This window comes from Eurosta solidaginis, chromosome 5 (genome assembly GCF_040869045.1).
Source record: "Eurosta solidaginis isolate ZX-2024a chromosome 5, ASM4086904v1, whole genome shotgun sequence".
NCBI classification, from domain to species: Eukaryota; Metazoa; Arthropoda; class Insecta; order Diptera; family Tephritidae; genus Eurosta; species Eurosta solidaginis.
The window spans coordinates 196,544,108-196,561,785 of record NC_090323.1 but is presented as its reverse complement, the minus strand read 5'-3'; the positions used below and the strand labels follow the sequence as shown (position 1 = coordinate 196,561,785).

At 39.4% G+C, this 17,678-nt stretch overlaps 1 protein-coding gene across 3 annotated transcripts; it reads left to right on the top strand.

Annotated features, from left to right (window-relative positions):
• Nucleotides 1-1,839: 1,839 nt before the first annotated feature.
• On the top strand, nt 1,840-17,121 carry tral (trailer hitch). Of its 3 annotated transcripts, none has more exons than XM_067787292.1 (7): nt 1,840-2,416; nt 10,022-10,480; nt 12,182-12,672; nt 12,743-12,895; nt 14,934-15,163; nt 15,229-15,563; nt 15,636-17,121. In XM_067787292.1, exons 1-7 carry the CDS (start codon nt 2,296-2,298, stop codon nt 15,641-15,643), a joined length of 1,797 nt encoding a protein of 598 aa, XP_067643393.1. In that variant the 5' UTR covers nt 1,840-2,295; the 3' UTR covers nt 15,644-17,121. The 3 variants fall into 3 exon arrangements, with proteins under 3 accessions (XP_067643393.1, XP_067643392.1, XP_067643391.1); XM_067787290.1 differs by having other exon boundaries at nt 1,843-2,416; nt 12,743-12,922; XM_067787291.1 differs by lacking the exon at nt 15,636-17,121 and having other exon boundaries at nt 1,842-2,416; nt 12,743-12,922; nt 15,229-15,571.
• Nucleotides 17,122-17,678: the final 557 nt, after the last annotated feature.

The following is a 17,678-nucleotide window of genomic DNA, read 5'->3' as shown; positions in this document are numbered from 1 at the left end:
GAAGACTAAGAAGCTGACTTTTTCACCAATCGAAAGTTGCTACCAAAATCCGTTTCGTGTGCAGCCCTTCTATGAAAGGTGTTGTCACTGATAAATTTTCCGCGGGTGAAAAAGAGTTATTTTTTTCTTCGGATTTGTAAAACTGACAAAAATTCGGGTTTTTTGATATCCCATTTGACATCTTGAGTAAATTTTCGGTAAAAATCAACTTAAACCTATACCATGTAAAATACTCCAAAGTTATTCTGAAATGCCCAAATTTGATTTTGAGCATGATGGCATCTATGACCAATATTATAAAAAATGCACATTTTCACGCGTTCTCAGAGAGCGAGAAGTTTCATATCAGGTCATCAGTGCTGCTTAGTTATTACTCAGCTCGCGCTGCTTTTATACTCTCTGTTGTCGCCGCCGAGTATTTCTTCAAAGGACCAGTGCGCGGACTTTTAGAAAGAGAATGTTGGTAGACGAAAAATTAAAATAGTGGTAGAAGTTGGTAGATCTTTTTTCCAAGAAAACAATAGCTACAGTTTATATTTGTACAAAATAATTCATAATTTATTGTATTATTATTAATATTAAATATCAAGAGAGGTGTCAAAAGACGCGTATTAATCTCCTTTTCCTTCCTCCGAAGGCGGAAAAGAAAAATTATATCTCTGTCCGGAAATATTTGCAGTTAAAATTGGCGATTTTCATGTGGTTGTTGTAAATACATGTAAAATTACCTATATAATATTTGCTTCTTTCCTGTATTTCGAGCTTGAAATGCCGACGAAAATTTACCGAAACGTGTAATTACAACAACAATTTTCCAATGCACCAAAAATAACCGACTTCGGCATATCGTTTACTAAAAAATTTTTTTGTTTTCGTCCAAAATGATTCACAAAAAACTGATGAAAATACCGCAGGAAAATATTTGCGTGCTCATTTACTACATTTATTTCATAAACAAATTTATTTGTTATTTGAATTTGTGCACAAATTTTTCAAAATTGGTTAGTTTGGTTAGTGTCACCTTTTAATGTTATTTGGGTGTGCTCCGCAATTGAATACGTTTACGTACTGATCGCAGGATTTGGTTTCAATGCGAAATTATTGAAATGTTGGTAGATTTTTGGGGTTTGGTGGTAGAAAATGAAAATGGGTCAAAAAGTTGGTAGATCTACCAATAAAGTGGTAACGTCCGTGCACTGGTCTAGACTTTTCACCTTCTAGAACTCTTGTAGCTCGTGCTTACCAGCTAAATACATGTATATTTGTAGTTTATAGCCATATGCGAGTATATGTATGAGTAACTACTTCGGCTGATGACTACATGTGTGTGTGTGTGAGATATCTCTTCGTTGCATTGTACATATGTGTTGCTAGCTTTAATGTGGACATGTATATAAGAGTGGCGGCTTCATGTTTTTGTTGTTGTGTCATTATTTACTAACAGCCTAGTGATGTCAATATTCGCCACAATATTCTCCTTACAAGTGAACAAGGTCTTATATTGATGTTCTATTCTCCCCGGTACCAGGCGATCACGCCTCGTCCATAACGAAAAAAGCTCGAAATATATTCAGAGTATTCAAATTGTTTTTATTTTATCACTTTGTAGAACCCAAAAACTTGCTAAAATGTTTTGAAAGAAATCGAGTGAAGTATCAAAGCCATGAGTACCGACGAGCGAACATACGGAAAGCGACTCCAATTTTAATGGCCAAGCCATTTTCGAAGCGTTCTATGTAAGTGTGCCTTAAGTGCTTCATTCCTTTCCTCCAGTGTGACCACATTTTCTAATTAAAGCAACCCTGCCCTAAGACGAGTGGAACGAAACGGCGACGAAACATTTTTCTTTCCACTTCACCCGAAGCAGACGAACGATATAGGTGGAAATTTTTTTACTGATCTCGAACTCTGTTAAAATTTGCTATCCTATTCGCATCGAATTAATAAGTGGTTTAAAAAGTTTTTCATAATCATAGTGCGTGTGAACAAAAGTATTGGAAAATATAAAAGTGAAAATTATAGTGAGATTTTGTGGTTGGCTTCGTATTGCTTTGCGCACAGCGGAACACGATAGCGCTGGCCGTAGCAGCGCCGCCATTGAACGAAAAAAAAGCAAAGTCAGTACGTCGCGATTAACTACATATTTTTTTTTTTATTTCTCGCTTAGCACCTGGCTAAAGAAAACGTTTTCGAAAGCGGAAAAGCGAATAAACTAGGTTGCGCTCGAACTTTTTCGGGAATCTAGCGATATTTTAGTAGTTTTGGATTGCTTTTTGGTAAAAATTTGGCGAAAAGATGAGTGGCGGAATGCCCGAGTTGGGCTCTAAGATCAGCTTGATCTCTAAAGCTGATATACGATACGAGGGTCGTTTATACACCGTGGATCCGCAGGAGTGCACAATTGCATTGTCGAACGGTAAGTAATACATGTATATATATGTATATATTGTTCTACCGTTATGTGGACTTAAAATCACACCATTGCTAAATTGGGGGGAAAATTTTGTCTTTGCTGCTCCTGTTCAGTTGCAGCCGCCATTGACGTCGTTAATGTGGACGTTGAAGTTGACGTCAACGTCGTGCCAGCGAAAAAGACAACGGTAGTAAACGAGCAGAGAGATATATGTAGTGCAAAACGGAATTTGGGGAAAAGGTGAAACCGAAAAACGGCGCTGTGTCAAAAGAAAAAATGAAGCGTGAATCTGATTATTTTGTGTAAATGTACCCAGCTGCATGCAGTGGTTTTCTGCAATTCGTTGGTTGAACTCTATTAAAATTTCGTTTATTTTTGGTTTCTGCATTGCCTCTGCTTCGCTTTGGAATTTTACATGTCATGTTGGCAACACATGCTAGCTGCATTTTTGCTTTTCTTTCTATTGATCTTTGTTTTTGTATAATGCTGTGTGTGTAATTTCTGTATGTACATATATGTAACCACATTGGGGACAATAAACTAGAAAAATATAATGCAATCTGTTGGCCGTTATATGCAGAATATGGGTTAACGGATTTTGAAGCTACCGTTTGGGCATGCATTGAATTCAACATCAATTACATTTATATCCATGACTCGTTTAGGTAATAATTTACAACAGGGGCCACCGCGCTTGTAAAAATTACCTTCTGGTGGACAAAAGGTGTGGGAACAAATTAAAATACATACGTTCAAAATCCCCTTGTACACAATTTTTCTACATGTGTAAAACAACCACATGAAAATTGACAACTTCAAATGCAAATATCTGTGAAGAAAATTAAAAATTTGGCAAAAGCCATAACAATATTATAATAGATTGTACCATCTCAATTTAGTTTTGATGTTAGAATTATCTTCTCCAGCATTAGGTTTGGTATCGCTTGGCTGGCAGAGGTCCTTCCCAATCCTTACGGAACTGGTGTTGTAGCTGAATGTCATTTGGCGGAGCCTTATTAATTTTGCATTGAATCTAAGCGAAGACATAGCATACAAGAAACTATTTCCCAAGGATGTGGGTCATAGTAGATATACCAAATCTGAAGCAGCTCAGATGCAATCAGTTCGTTGAACATGGGGTTCAGTCTTTCGCACAGTAATCTAGATAGAACGTTATACGCGATATTAAGAAGGATGATTCCGTTGTAATTGACGAGGTTTCGCCAGATTTCAGTTCCAATCTGGAGACATGCTCTTTGCCAACTCTTCGCCTCCGTTCGTTTGGACAACCAGTTGATATTTCATAATAACCTGGCACCTTGTGATTTTTTGAGGGAATATTGCCACTATCACTTCGTCATAGTCGGGTGCCGGAACATGTTTCCCTAATCGGCGATTGGGATATTGGATTCGTTGTTGTTGTAGCGATAAGGAAGGCCTCGGGGAGTGTTATCGATGTTGATGGTACTTTGCCGGATGCAGATCCGCCACGTTCCGGTTACAATCACCATTAAGACACCAACGCGACCATCAGAGAACGATTTGATAAGACCACATTAAACCTCCAAGGCCATACCGCCTTCCCAGCCCCTAGATCCATGAGGAACTTGGGGTCGCCAGAGCTTCGGGTTTTAAAGTAACAGGTTACCCCAAATGGACTGGAGAATCTGTATTTCGATCTGGCAACACCTTGAAAGGGTTGCACGCTACACAACCCTTTGAATCAATTTGTTATTTTAATCGCCTCTTACGACAGGCAACCCTGCCGCGGGTATATTCTAAACGCCTTACCCGCTGGGGGATATAGGATTCATCTTCTCCCTCGATAGCTAGTTATAAGAAGTGAACCCTCCACAACTTAAGCAGACTCTTTACGTCAGTTTCCAAGTCGTCATTATCGGTCCTGCAGAAATCTGTCCCGGTTTGTAAATTTTCCGTCATCCGCCGGATTTTTTGGTTGAATTTTCGAGCATTATTTCTATCAGGCAGCATCTAAATCTCCTTGCAGTAACGCCGTTCTGCCTCGCGTTTTTTCCTTCTAAATAGTCGTTTCTTATCCTTCTTCGCCGTACGATAACACTCCAATATGCTGCGCGTTGCCGCAGCGTTCTTTTTTTTTTTAGATACATATCGTATCATTTGTACCGGATATATGCATACCGGGCAAACGACCATCAGCATCGGTAGCACTCCTCAAAATCTTCGGGGATTGTCTTTATCGCTACAACAACGTGAACGGTTTGGTTTCAGGTTCTTCGATCAGGAGATAGGCAAGTTGCTTGGTGTATCCTTTATTGCTGGAACCTGGCACTGCAGATGACCATATTTCGAGCCGAGGCGTCAATCAGCTTCAACTGTTGGGAGATGTTAGTTCGTGAAGCTTAAATTTTCCGACTGTTGAACCAAAGACCCTTTTGTTGTCCACCCTGGCAATGCTGGGCGACTCAGCATGATTTCATTATCATGGCGGGGCCAGTCATCATATGTCTTTATAAGTTTTTCATAGAAGGTCTCCTTGACCTTTTCGTCCGCACCGTTTACAGGTGCGCAAGCCAATACCTTGGCTTCGGATTTCGCGTTTGTTCATATGGCCACTGAAAGAGACGTCGCGAGGCTCTGTCACTTTTCTGCCTTGCATCGTCCATCATGCTTTCTGTATGGCGGTGATGTCGGCCATCTCTGATACGTCATGCTTTATTATGAAATACAAAATTTTGCTTCTCAAAAAAAAAAAAAAAAAAAAAAAGGTATTGTATCAATGTGCGCCAGTAATAGAGTAGAGTGGGGTTGGCATCTCTGATTACACTGGGTTTTTATGAAATACAAAATTGTGTTACTTTCACAAAAAAAAAAAAAAAACGAAAAATGACGGATGGATGTTGTGCGCCACACCTACTGAAAAATCAGTGTTGGGATCATCAAAAAATACAATATCATCGTCTGCTGTTGAGGATTAGGCCGATAGCATAATCATCATAGTTGGCGCATAAGCGCCTAGACAGACGACTTGCCAATTTATAAGCGGTTACTCCAGGTATCCTGTTTCACTATAACTGACGCCATTTGGAAGCACCAAGAGAGTTCAAGTATTAAATAGGCTCGTTGGAACTGTGTTCGGTAATAAGACCGTGAAAATTAGGGTTGTTGTGTTAACACTGCTTCGCCCTATTCAATGGGTTGCGACCACTCACAAATTATCCTCAAAGTTTTCTAACAGGAGTCCAAGGAAACTAACAGCCCAAAATTTTTTACCTGATGCCGATGCTGCATCATGGGCGGTCGTAAATAATTGGCCGATGCTGATTATTAAAAAAAAAAAAATAAACAAAGACTGAAAGATTGTTGTTAAAAGTTAAATTTCATGTTCATTCAAAGTCAGCCATTTGTGTCCATTACTTTTTACCCAGGCCGATCTCGACTCTTCAAAGCTGATGTACTGCAAATTTACTTTTTTTGAATTGCTCTAAATGCAAGCCATGAGCATTCACCGGGTGAAGCCGGTCCTGACATCTCATATAGTTACTTAACGACAACCTTTGGAGCGGATATCTGTTGTAACTGATCTAGGTGTTATTTTCGATCCGAAATTAAGTTTTAACATACATATCTCAACCACTATAAACAAAGCAACTGTTGTACTAGGATTTATTAAACGTTGGGCTAAAGAGTCTGATGACACATATTTCACCAAGATCTATTATATCTCGTTTCCTACCTTCTCGTCTCCAACCTATCAAAGTCATATAAATAGGATTGAGTCGATCCAGAGACAGTTTTTAATTTTTGCATTACGAGGTCTCAACTAGGAATCAAATACGCATGTTCCACCATACAGGAATAGGCTTCTTCTAATTAATTTGCCATCTCTAGAGAATTGTAGAGTATAAAGGGCGAATTAATGGTGACTTATAAACCATAAAGCCATAACCAGGTAAATCAGCTGATCGAGCCTACCTTATGGAAATCAGTATAATCTATTAATATCTATTAATGGTGCCATACCATAACGCTAACTTGATTACATTGATTTCTATAAGGTTGTTGTTGTTGTTGTAGCGATTAGGTTACTCCCCGAAGGCTTTGGGGAGTGTTATCGATGTGATGGTCATTTGTCGGATACAGATCCGATACGCTCCGGTAACACAGCACCATTAAAGTGCTGGCCCGACCATCTCGGGAACGATTTATATGGCCACATTGAACCTTCAGGCCATCCCTCCCCCCCCCCCCCCCCCCCCCCCCCACCCACCCCCAAGTTCCATGAGGAGCTTGGGGTCGCCAGAGCATCGTCTGTTAGTGAAACGGGATTCGCCGCTCGAAGGTGAGGTTGAAAATTGGGTTGGAGAAGCTATATATTGCGCTACACAACCCCTTGAATCCCATTTCTATAAGGTAGGTTCGATCAGCTGTTTTATCTGGTTATGGCTTTATGGTTATAAGTCACCATTAATTCGCCCTTAACTCGGCGTTATGTTAATTCACAAGCTCATCATCCCTGACCTAATCAGTCAACTAAGCTTTGCTGTTCCTGTTAGGGCTTCCACACATTTTGTGGCTTTTCATTTACCTCTATGCCCAAAAAATGTTGCCAGAAATAATCCCCTGCGTCGTTGGTGCTCACGTTACAATGAATTGTATAACTGTATTAGCGTTGAATATTCGTTTGTCTCTTTACATACTTCCATACTCTTATGTTTATTCTGATATTTTATTTCATTTTTTCTTACGCATTGAGATATAACATATTAATTTCTATGTATCTCTTTTAAATTCTTTTATCTTAAGGATGGCTTTGTAATTACATGCATATCTGTTCTATTACAATAATTAGTCGGCCGCTTTGCGTTTGCGTCGACTCCATGTTGTAAATAAGGTCGCGGAAGATTTAGTCGGTGATAATACCAGGTTTCGCGAGGCGAAAAAACTGGAGAGATCAGGGAGGTAGCCGTTTATTTTATTGCATAGCGCATCGATCTTTCGGCCTGGGCCTGTGGCCATTATTGTGCAGTCATCGGCGTAGGAAACGATTGTAACTCCTTCCGGTGGTGAAGGTAGCTTAGATATGTAGAAATTAAACAAAAGTGGGGATAGGACACCACCCTGTGGCACCCCTTGTTTAATTCTCCTTGGTTTTGATGTTTAGTTTCTAAATTGCACCGATGCCTGCCGACCACCCAGATAATTTGCGGTCCACCTTTTAAGACATGGGGGAAGGGTAGACCCTTCCAGGTCCTGCAGTAACGAGCCTTGGTTGACCGTATCAAAAGCTTTTGATAGGTCTAGCGCTACGAGTACTGTTCTATGGTGGGGGTATTGATTTAAACCGCAATTTATCTGGGTGCTAATGGCATTTAGCGCGGTGGTAGTGCTATGGAGTTTTCTGAAGCCATGCTGATGAGGGGCTAGCTGCAAATTTGCTTGGAAATAAGGGAGCAAAATTGCTTCAAGCGTCTTTGCCACTGGCGATAGGAGAGATATCGGACGATACGACTTACCTATGTTAGCTGGTTTCCCAGGCTTTAGTAGCGGGACCACCTTGGCCATTTTCCATTTCTCAGGTATGACAAAGGTGGAAAGAGACAGATTGAAGACATGCGCTAAATATTTGAAACCCTCTTTCCCTAGGCTTTTAAGCATCGGCATGGCTATGCCGTCTGGGCCCACTGCTTTGGATGGTTTAGTACGACCAATGGCGCCCTCAACCTCTTTAGCGGTGATGGTGATTGGTGACGCGCTGAATTTGTGTTTATGTGCGTGTCTATTGGCTCTCCGTCTATCTTTGTCGACCGTAGGATGCATTATATATTGTCGGCAGAAAGCGCTCGCGCATTTTTTCTTGTCCGACAGCACTTTGTCGCCAAAGGCGATGGAAACTTTGTCTTTGCGCTTAGTCGGATTCGATAGGGACTTTACGGTGGACCAAAGTTTACCCACACCGGTAGAGAGGTTACAACCTCTTAGGTGCTCCTCCCATTTCACCCGCTTGTGTTCATCCACAAGCAATCTGATGCGTTGGTTTATATCTCTTATTTGGGGGTCGCCTGGATCAAGCTGTCTTATAAGGTCACGTTCTCTCGCTAAGTTTGCGGCCTCCGCCGGGAAGTGGGCCGGATTTCGGGAATTCTCCCGGCGGGAATGAAATGTGCCGAGGCGGATTTAATGACCTTACGGAAGGCACGCTCCCCTTGGCGGGCATCAGTCGGGATAGGGAGGGCAGCAAAGCAGCTGTCTGTAAAGGATTTATATTCTTCCCACTTTCCTTTTTTGAAGTTTATGAAAGTGCGTTTTTCAGTGACGATGAAGTCGGCGGTACGCTCAAGCGAAATAAGTATGCGCAGGTGGTCGGATGCCAATGTTACCATCGGCTGCCAGTTGACGCAGTTTACGAGTTCTGCGCTCACGATTGAGTTATCTGGCGAGCTGTGACAGCTTCCTATCATACGTATGGGGGCGTCTCCGTTTATTGTGCAGAACGTCGTTTCTTCTATTTGATCCGCCAACATCTCACCCCTACTGTCCGCCCGCAAGTTTGAGTGCCATAGATCATGATTGGCATTGAAATCGCCTAAGATAATGCGATTGTTGCCAGTGAGTAAGGCCCTGATATTAGGGCGGTATCCACTGGGGCAACAGGTGGCAGGAGGGATGTAGATGTTGATGATTTCTAGGTTTGCATCGCCTGACCGGACAGATAGGCCTTGACGTTCTAAGACATTGTCCTTGCGGTCGATGCCAGGATCAAATATATAATATTGCACAGAGTGGTGTATGATAAACGCGAGATCGCTTCCATTTCCGCTCTCGCGGTCTTTCCTGTGGACATTATACCCAGAGCAGGTCTGCAATGCAGATCTTGCTGTGAGTTTAGTCTCTTGAATCGCAGCAATGCGGATGTTGTGCCGCTTCATGAAATCGACTATCTCCGTAATCTTCCCAGTTAGTCCATTACAGTTTAACTGCAGAATTCTGAAGTGCATAAGGGAAGACGTCGCCACTCTGGGGGTAAGTGACTGGTGACTACGCCTGGGTTGTGGAAGGCCAGGACGCAATTGCTGTTGTGGCCCTGGGACTGGGCGTCCTTGGGCAAGCATTGGGGTACCCGGATGATTTGGGTTTGCGACCTGACAACATGGCGCGATGAAACCCGTCGGGGGGTTGCCGTCGCGGAGACCAGAACATCTAGGAAAGTGGCAACACCCAAGGCAGGAGCTGAATTGGGCGGATGTCGCAAACCTATATATTCTGTGCTGGCAGACGGTGCAAACGGAGGTAGGGACTAAGAGTCTGTTTCCCTGACCTGCACGATCGAGGAGTGTCTTTATCGTTAATGCAACAACAACAACAATTAAAGAACCATAATGTTGTACTGGAAAAACTTATAAGCTTATCTAAACCGCAATTAAAATTTCGTCGCCTTTTCCTTTGATAAGGTTTGATAAAAATCTATTTTTGCATTAGAAAAAGCCTTGAGTCAAAACCCAGTCTTTGTACTATCTTCTTGTACTGCACTTTTAGATGCAGCTAACAAATCGTACTATGCATTTTCCTAATTTTTATTAAGCATAACTTATTTTTATACTACTAATAAAACTTTTCCTTCTCTTACAGTTCGTTCATTTGGCACAGAAGATCGTGAAACTCAGTTCCAGATTGCACCACAAAGCCAAATCTATGATTATATTCTATTTCGTGGATCTGATATTAAAGATATTCGAGTTGTAAACAGCAGCCTTCCACATCCCAATGATCCGGCTATAATGCAAGTTCAATTACAAAATGGTGGTCAGCATATGATGCCACATTTTCCCATGCCTAATATGAATCCTCCTCATGCGCCACCAATGAGTGCAGTTGGTGCCTATGGTAATCCTTTCGGCATGGGAGGACTAGGCATTGGTGGTGCTGCTGGAAGTGCACCATCGTTAGCACCAGGCGCACCTGGACCATATATATTGGGGGCCGGTAATCAGCAGCAACAGCCGCCACAACAACCACAACAGCCACCACAACAACAACATCAGCAACCACAACAGCAACCGAAATCGCAGCAACAACAGAAACAACCAAGTGAGTTACTTCTCAACAACAACAACAATCTCACCCATCTCCAGCAACAAGATCAAAAACAGGAACAACCACAACAGCCACAACAACAATCTGTTCACAATAAAACAATAGCATCCACTATACCGCCGAATCAAACCCAGTTGCAACAGCAGCAGCACCACCAACAACAGCACCAACCACCACCTCCTCATAATGATTTAAATTCAAATAATCCATTCAATTTGACGCCAGCATCGAATAATTTAAATTTAGGACCAATTGGTGGTGTCGCTAATCTTATTGGTAGTAATGGTAATAATGGCAGCGGTGTTATCGGGGCTGGTCGCATGACTAGCGGTGGTGGTGGTGGTGTTGGTTTAATTGGCGGTTTACTTGGTAATAGTGGTGGTGGAGGCGCTTCTGGTGGTAGCAATATTGCAATTTTAGGTGCAGCTAACAAAGTGAAGAAAATAATGAATCAACACCACAAAGATCAAGGTGTGATGGTAACGCCACTCTTGACTTGATGATGCATTTTGTATGCGCTTTACTTTCGGTTGTTTTCGTTCATTTGTGACATTTGATACTATTTAAATTTTAATTTCAGTGTGTTTTTTCTTCTCTGAGTTCCTTCCACTACACTCTTCACATTTACGTAGTATGTAAATTTTAATCCGAAAATATATTCACCGCTAAATCTACATAGGTATAATCTTTTTCAAGAACCGTATCCTACTTTTGGCTAAGCAACTACACATGAGCTAGTAATACCAGTTATTTACAAGATGCATATTTGTAATCAGACATACAAATGGAACTACAGTTTCAAATCTTCAGTTTGCCAAAAAAATATATTAAATAAAAATAAATAAAAAATGTAGGCCGAGCTTCTCTTCCAATTTGCGCCATGCTCCTATTTAATTTTTCCAACAAATTGGCGGGACGGGACCTACTAGTTTTATGCCGGCTCCGAACGGCATCTGCGAGGCAGATGAGTTTTCATTGAGAACTTTTCATTGCAGAAATACACTCGGAGTACTTGCCAAATACTGCCGAGGGGCGACCCCGCTTAGAAAATTTTTGTTCTAATTGAAAAAACCTTATTTCTAAAATTTTGATGTTACTTTGCCCGGGTCGTGAACGCAGGTCATTCGGTGTGGTAGGCGGTGTTCACTATTACTCCTACTGTAGTTTGGGATCTTTCAATCTCCAATTATGTGTATAGAAATTTGTATTTATGTGGTTCGCTAATTAATACATACCCAGCTGTATTAATGCACAGGATTTTATACCTTCTCCGGTTGGTTAATTTTACCAGAAAAAAAGCAGATTGATATCGAGTCATATTTTTTCGATACGTCAGGTTGCGGTTACGAAAAGAGAATCGGTATATAGTAATGAGAGTGAAGCAAGCGTATAGAAAGTGTAACGCCTGCTAGGGTTTTAGTTAATGTAGGATATAGTTAGAATCGTCTTATCATATACACATCAATTGATATTTTTGGACTTCATCACATACTCAAATAATTGGGTTGACTCTAACTTTATACATACGTACATGCATTGATCTACACATTATTTTGATTGATTTTGCTTTATTTTAATTTATTTATTTTTCAGCATACGCGTAATTGTGTAATTAAATGCCCATACATATATATTTCTGGTTAATGCTATGCACATTTATTTAATAATACATTTTGTAAAATATTTTCGTCGCAGACATACTTACCGGTGCATCACGCTCAACGACGCCAATGAGCCATGTTTCACTAAAGAGTCCGTCACCTGATTTGCTTACACAACGCAACATAGAACTTGCCCAAATGAAAAAGCAACAGAAATTTCAGAAAAAGCAACATGAAACTGATAACGCACGTGAAGTTGGTGGCCAAAAGAGACAAAATCATCAACCACAACAACAGCAACAACCACGTGTGAGCAACAATAACAGTAATGATTTTTATCAACGTGATCGACGTGATTCTGGGCGCCATGGTGGAGACGGCAATTATCATAATCAACATCATGATATGCGTAGCGGCGGCAACAATTACCATCAACGTAACAATCATCAACGTGGTGGTGGTGGAGGTGGTGTTGGCGGCGGCGGTGGTCAATGGACTATGCACCGTGGTGGCCCCAATAATGGTAACAATATGATGATGATGCGCAACAACCGTGGTGGTGGACGTGGTCGTATGCCTAATCAAGTAATTATATATTAAACTAAAAAGTATTTGTAAATAATAATATACAATACCTGTTTCTTTTGTTTTGTAGGGTTATCGTTCAATGGGAGGTATGGGTGGTATTGGTGGTAATCAAAATAAACCACGCAATCCAAAAACGACAATTAAATTTTTGCAAGATTTCGACTTTGAACAGGCTAATGTTAAATTTGAGGAACTGCGTTCACAACTGTCCAAACTTAAGGTGGGCGATGAACCCAAAACCGAGCAGGTATTAATTTTTTTTATTTTGCTCAAGGGTTTTTTTTTTTTTGTAAGTTAGTGTAGCATATTAGCATTGTTTAATGTATATAACTATATACAACATACATATCGTCAATGAAAATGCCTTACTGCATATCAGTCGTTCTGCAAAAGGGTGTGAAATAGAGCGGAATTAAAAAATAATAATTCTCATAACAATTCGTCAATACCTGTTTCGCTGAATCTCATTTGCTGAGCTCAAAAGACATGAAGCTGAAAGCTGAGAAGTATTCCGAAGCTCGAGTGCAATGTTGTATAAGTTCAACTGCTTCCGTCATAGCGTGAACATCGCCGATGTCTTAAAGTAAAGATCGCATCGCAGTGATTTAGCTGTTTGTGGTAACATTTAAAATGTTTACCTGTCACAATGACTGCCTGGATCGTTATTTTAGTCGTTTTATCTGAAATGGTTGAGACCTTGAAATAAAAGCTAATTTTGAATACAGTCCGGACTAGCTCCTTTCCTCTGGTATGGAGTGGAAAGTATGAAATGACCTAAAAGGTTACACGTGGTTAACCCAAATCGCTCCCGAGGTGGTAGGTTCCGGAGTGTACTGGATAAATATTTGGCGATGGTTAACACTCTTCAAACGGTACGGTAGCCCCAAATCTGGTTCCATCTCTTTACCGATATCTCGTAAAATAGCTGAATTTCGATATAAAAAGCTACCGCCTGTCCAGTTATTATCCTTCCTTTCATACCCATCTTGTACAAAGAGTTGGTGATTGGCTTTCTGCATGAAACTTAAGTAGGGGAGTTCTAACCGCCCAACAATTTGCTTTCGACTTGCTTGTGATATGCAATTGATTGTCAACATTTTTTCCAACAACCGCGCGCTGCCCGAATTTCGCCGAAGAATGCTATGCTTTGTCATTGAGGTAAACGTAAGGCCAATATTTTAATATGCTAGGATAGTCTGGAGCCCAACTTATCAGACTGAGAAGCAGTTTCTTTTTTTTTTATGTTGTTAAATAGCCTATCATGGGCTCCGAGACTTCTTCCCCCAGCGGGTCGGGGGGTTAGAATATACCTGCGGTAAGTATGCCTGTCGTAAGAGGCGACTAAAATACCAGATTCAAGGGGCTGTTTAGCGCAACCCTTCAGGTTGCCAGCGCAATATATAGCTTCTCCAAACCGAATTGTCAACCTCACCTATCCGCGGCGAATCCTGATTCACTAACAGACGAGGCTCTGGCGACCTCAAGCTCCTCTTCCCCCAGCGGGTCAGGGGGTTAGAATATACCTGTGGTAGGCATGCCTGTCGTAAGAGGCGACTAAAATACCAGATTCAAGGGGCTGTGTAGCGCAACCCTTCAGGTTGCCAGCGCAATATATAGCTTCTCCAAACCGAATTGTCAACCTCACCTATCCGCGGCGAATCCTGTTGCACTAACAGACGAGGCTCTGGCGACCCAAAGCTCCTCATGGAACTTGGGATGGGGAGGGAGGGATGGCCTGAAGGTTTAATGTGGTCACATAAAACGTTCCCGATATGGTAGGGCTAGCACCTTAATGTGGATCTGTATCAGGCAAAGGACCATCACATCGATAACACTCCCCAAAGCCTTCGGAGAGCAATCTTATCGCTACAACAACAACAAGACTTCTTTTCTGTTTAAAGTTCCCATACCGTCCAGACATTTTCAACCACTTCATATAAGCGCTTGCAGATCGAATTTTGAAATGCTCTTCACCGCAAAAGTATCATAAAATAATAAATATGTTAATTTCCTGCATTAAATAAGTAATACAGACTGCAATGTCTCTGGAAGATATTTTTCAGTTTGGTCATTTCTTATCTGTGGTATGATTTTAACCATTTGTGAATATAATTTATTTGTTTGTTTTGTTGTTATCTATACCCATGCTTCGTAATATTATTTAATATTTATTTGTCTATACATATTTCAATTTTTTTAATCCTATATAGAACAAAATAAAATTAATCTACCAATTTTGTATGTATCTTAATTCACAGATGAATGGAGAGGCGGACAAAAAAGATGATTCCGGTAATGAGACTGGCGCTGGAGAGCATGAACCAGAAGAAGAAGAAATCACTGTTGGATATGATAAGACAAAATCATTCTTTGATAATATCTCATGCGAGGCAGCACAAGATCGTAGTAAGAACAAGAGAAATGATTGGCGTCAGGAGCGCAAATTAAATAGTGAAACATTTGGTGTGTCCTCTACAAGACGTGGAGGGTTAGTACTTCATAATATTCAAGGGAAATATGAGGACGTACCAAATAATGGTTTATTATTTACAGTTATCGCGGACGTGGCAACTACTACAATCGTAATATGGGATCTTATGGCGGCTACAATCGTAACTATCGTGGAGGAAGTAATTATCGTACACGTTCTAGGAATCGAAATATGAGCTCAACAAACAATACTAATGGAGGCACAACAAATACTAATAATGGAAATCCAGGTACATCTAATAATATGAACAATAGTGCCAATACAGCTGTAGCACTCAAAAATCAAACGCAACAACCACAAACATCTACTTCGGCGGGTATTTCAACGCCAAATGCTACGAAATCAACGGGTGTGGATAATAGTAATACGCCGCAGCCAATTGCAGCTGGTGGATCTGGTAAGTGAAGCGAAGGATGTTGCAAAAATATTTTATATGAACACGGTATTTCCATTTCTTTATTTTTTGTAGGCCAATAATGATAAAAATTTTTGAAAAACAAATAATAAGGCGGTGATAAATACAGAAATATCATCAGAAACCAAAAGAAAACAACAATATATATCAAGTATAGTACATAAATGCGAACATCAAAAATAAGATTAACTACGCATCTTTAATGAAAAAGTGAAAAAGAATATAAAAAGGAAGAAATATTTTTAATATGCTGACTGACGTCCTTTGCTCCCTAAGTTAATATTTTCATAAGAAGTGAAAAACAAAAAAGCACTACTCGAAGCAACAATAAAATTTTATAAAATATTTCTTCCACCAACTCAGATGCATACCTACCTAAATACAGGGTGTCTGCTCTACAAAACAATGAAAACGTTTTGAATGTATCCTGAGTGTAAATGAAATTTCAAATGGACGCCAGCAATGCGAATAATACGTTTAAGGAAAATTAAAAAAATACAAAGAGAAAAAAAAAAGAAAAACCGAAACAGGAATACCACGGAGCGAAGCCTACAATGATGTGAATACAATTAGTTTTATTAAAATTCAATGAAACAAGCCTAAACGAACGAATTGAGAGGAGAAAAAATAAATACGGAAATATAAAAGAAAGTATGTTATAAAAACTGAATTGAAATTGAGCTTAAAAAAAGCAAAGTAAGGGGAAAAAATAAAAAATATGTATGAAAAATCTGCCAGATAAAAAGAATCGCTTAATATATATGAGATGGATGTACGAAAGCAAGAGGAAAAGATGAAAACATACATAAGTATGTCAAAAGGCAGAACTATATTGTAGAAATATGGTGGTGGTATGTTTTACGAACACGAAGCATACAAAATTAAGAAAGCATTTACAAACATTTAAAAATAAACAAAAACAAATATAATAAGAAATAGTACATATAAAACGACTTTTATGCTGAGACCTTGATTAAAGAAAACTAAATTTAAAACATAAATAATAAATAAAAGAAATTTTAGAATCTTACAAATGATGAGAGTGAGCCAAATAAAATCAGCATAAATTAAAAATCCATGCACACATGATAAAAAAAAACATGATCAGGTTAATACACAACTAAAGCTAAATAAATGTCGATAAATAATATATACACACCCATACATTAAAAATTACGCATATTATATATATATATTTCATGCATACATACATAAAGCTGGCCTCTATGAGATATTGAAAATTAAACAGAGCAATAGAATGTGGAAGCATGTTGCAATGTTAAGAAAAGCGCACATAAAGTATGTAAATGGGGTGTGGAATATAAAATATATGATGACGGACGGCGCGACATTATTACACAATTGCTGTGTTAAATTAAGGCGGAACAGAGTTTAAGGAATATGGCTGAAAGCAAAGCAAAAAGAAAAAAAAAAAAACAGAAAACGCGTTTATTTATATACATATGCAAGAAATGTAAAATTCTAAGAATTTTATATAAGTAGAATCAATACAACACTTACTTTTTTCAACTAAACTTAATACATACATGCTTTATTATTTTAATTTTAAGAGTTAAAATATTTTAAAAACTTTATAATTAAATTGGAAAAGTGAAACTTTAAAGCTGATAAGTTTAACAACGATTTGAAGGCGATAAACAAATTTGTACGAAAATAAATTAGAATATGTCAGGCCACTTAAGCTTGAAATTTGCTCTCATTTGGCAATGGTTAAACTGGATGACGGGTTGATAATTGCATTCTAGATGACCTTGGAAAAGTGAGGCGTTACTTTGTATTGCAAAAAAATGTTTATAATTCAATTGTTTTCTAAACGCATGATGTAGGTATTCACTGTGCAATAAGGAAACCGCAGAATTTTGAATTGAATCGTATCTTAATTTAAGCTATCATTCATAATCGCAACACTAGAGCTCCGTTACTTTTTTCAATTTGTTCACGACGGTTTCACTTTCTTTTAAACGATTGCAGTTATTATTAAAGCAATTTATTTAAACTCATATTTTATTTATTTATATGAACCTTGTAAACCTTAAAAAAAAGCCGGACACCCTTGAAAAGTTTATGAGAATTACA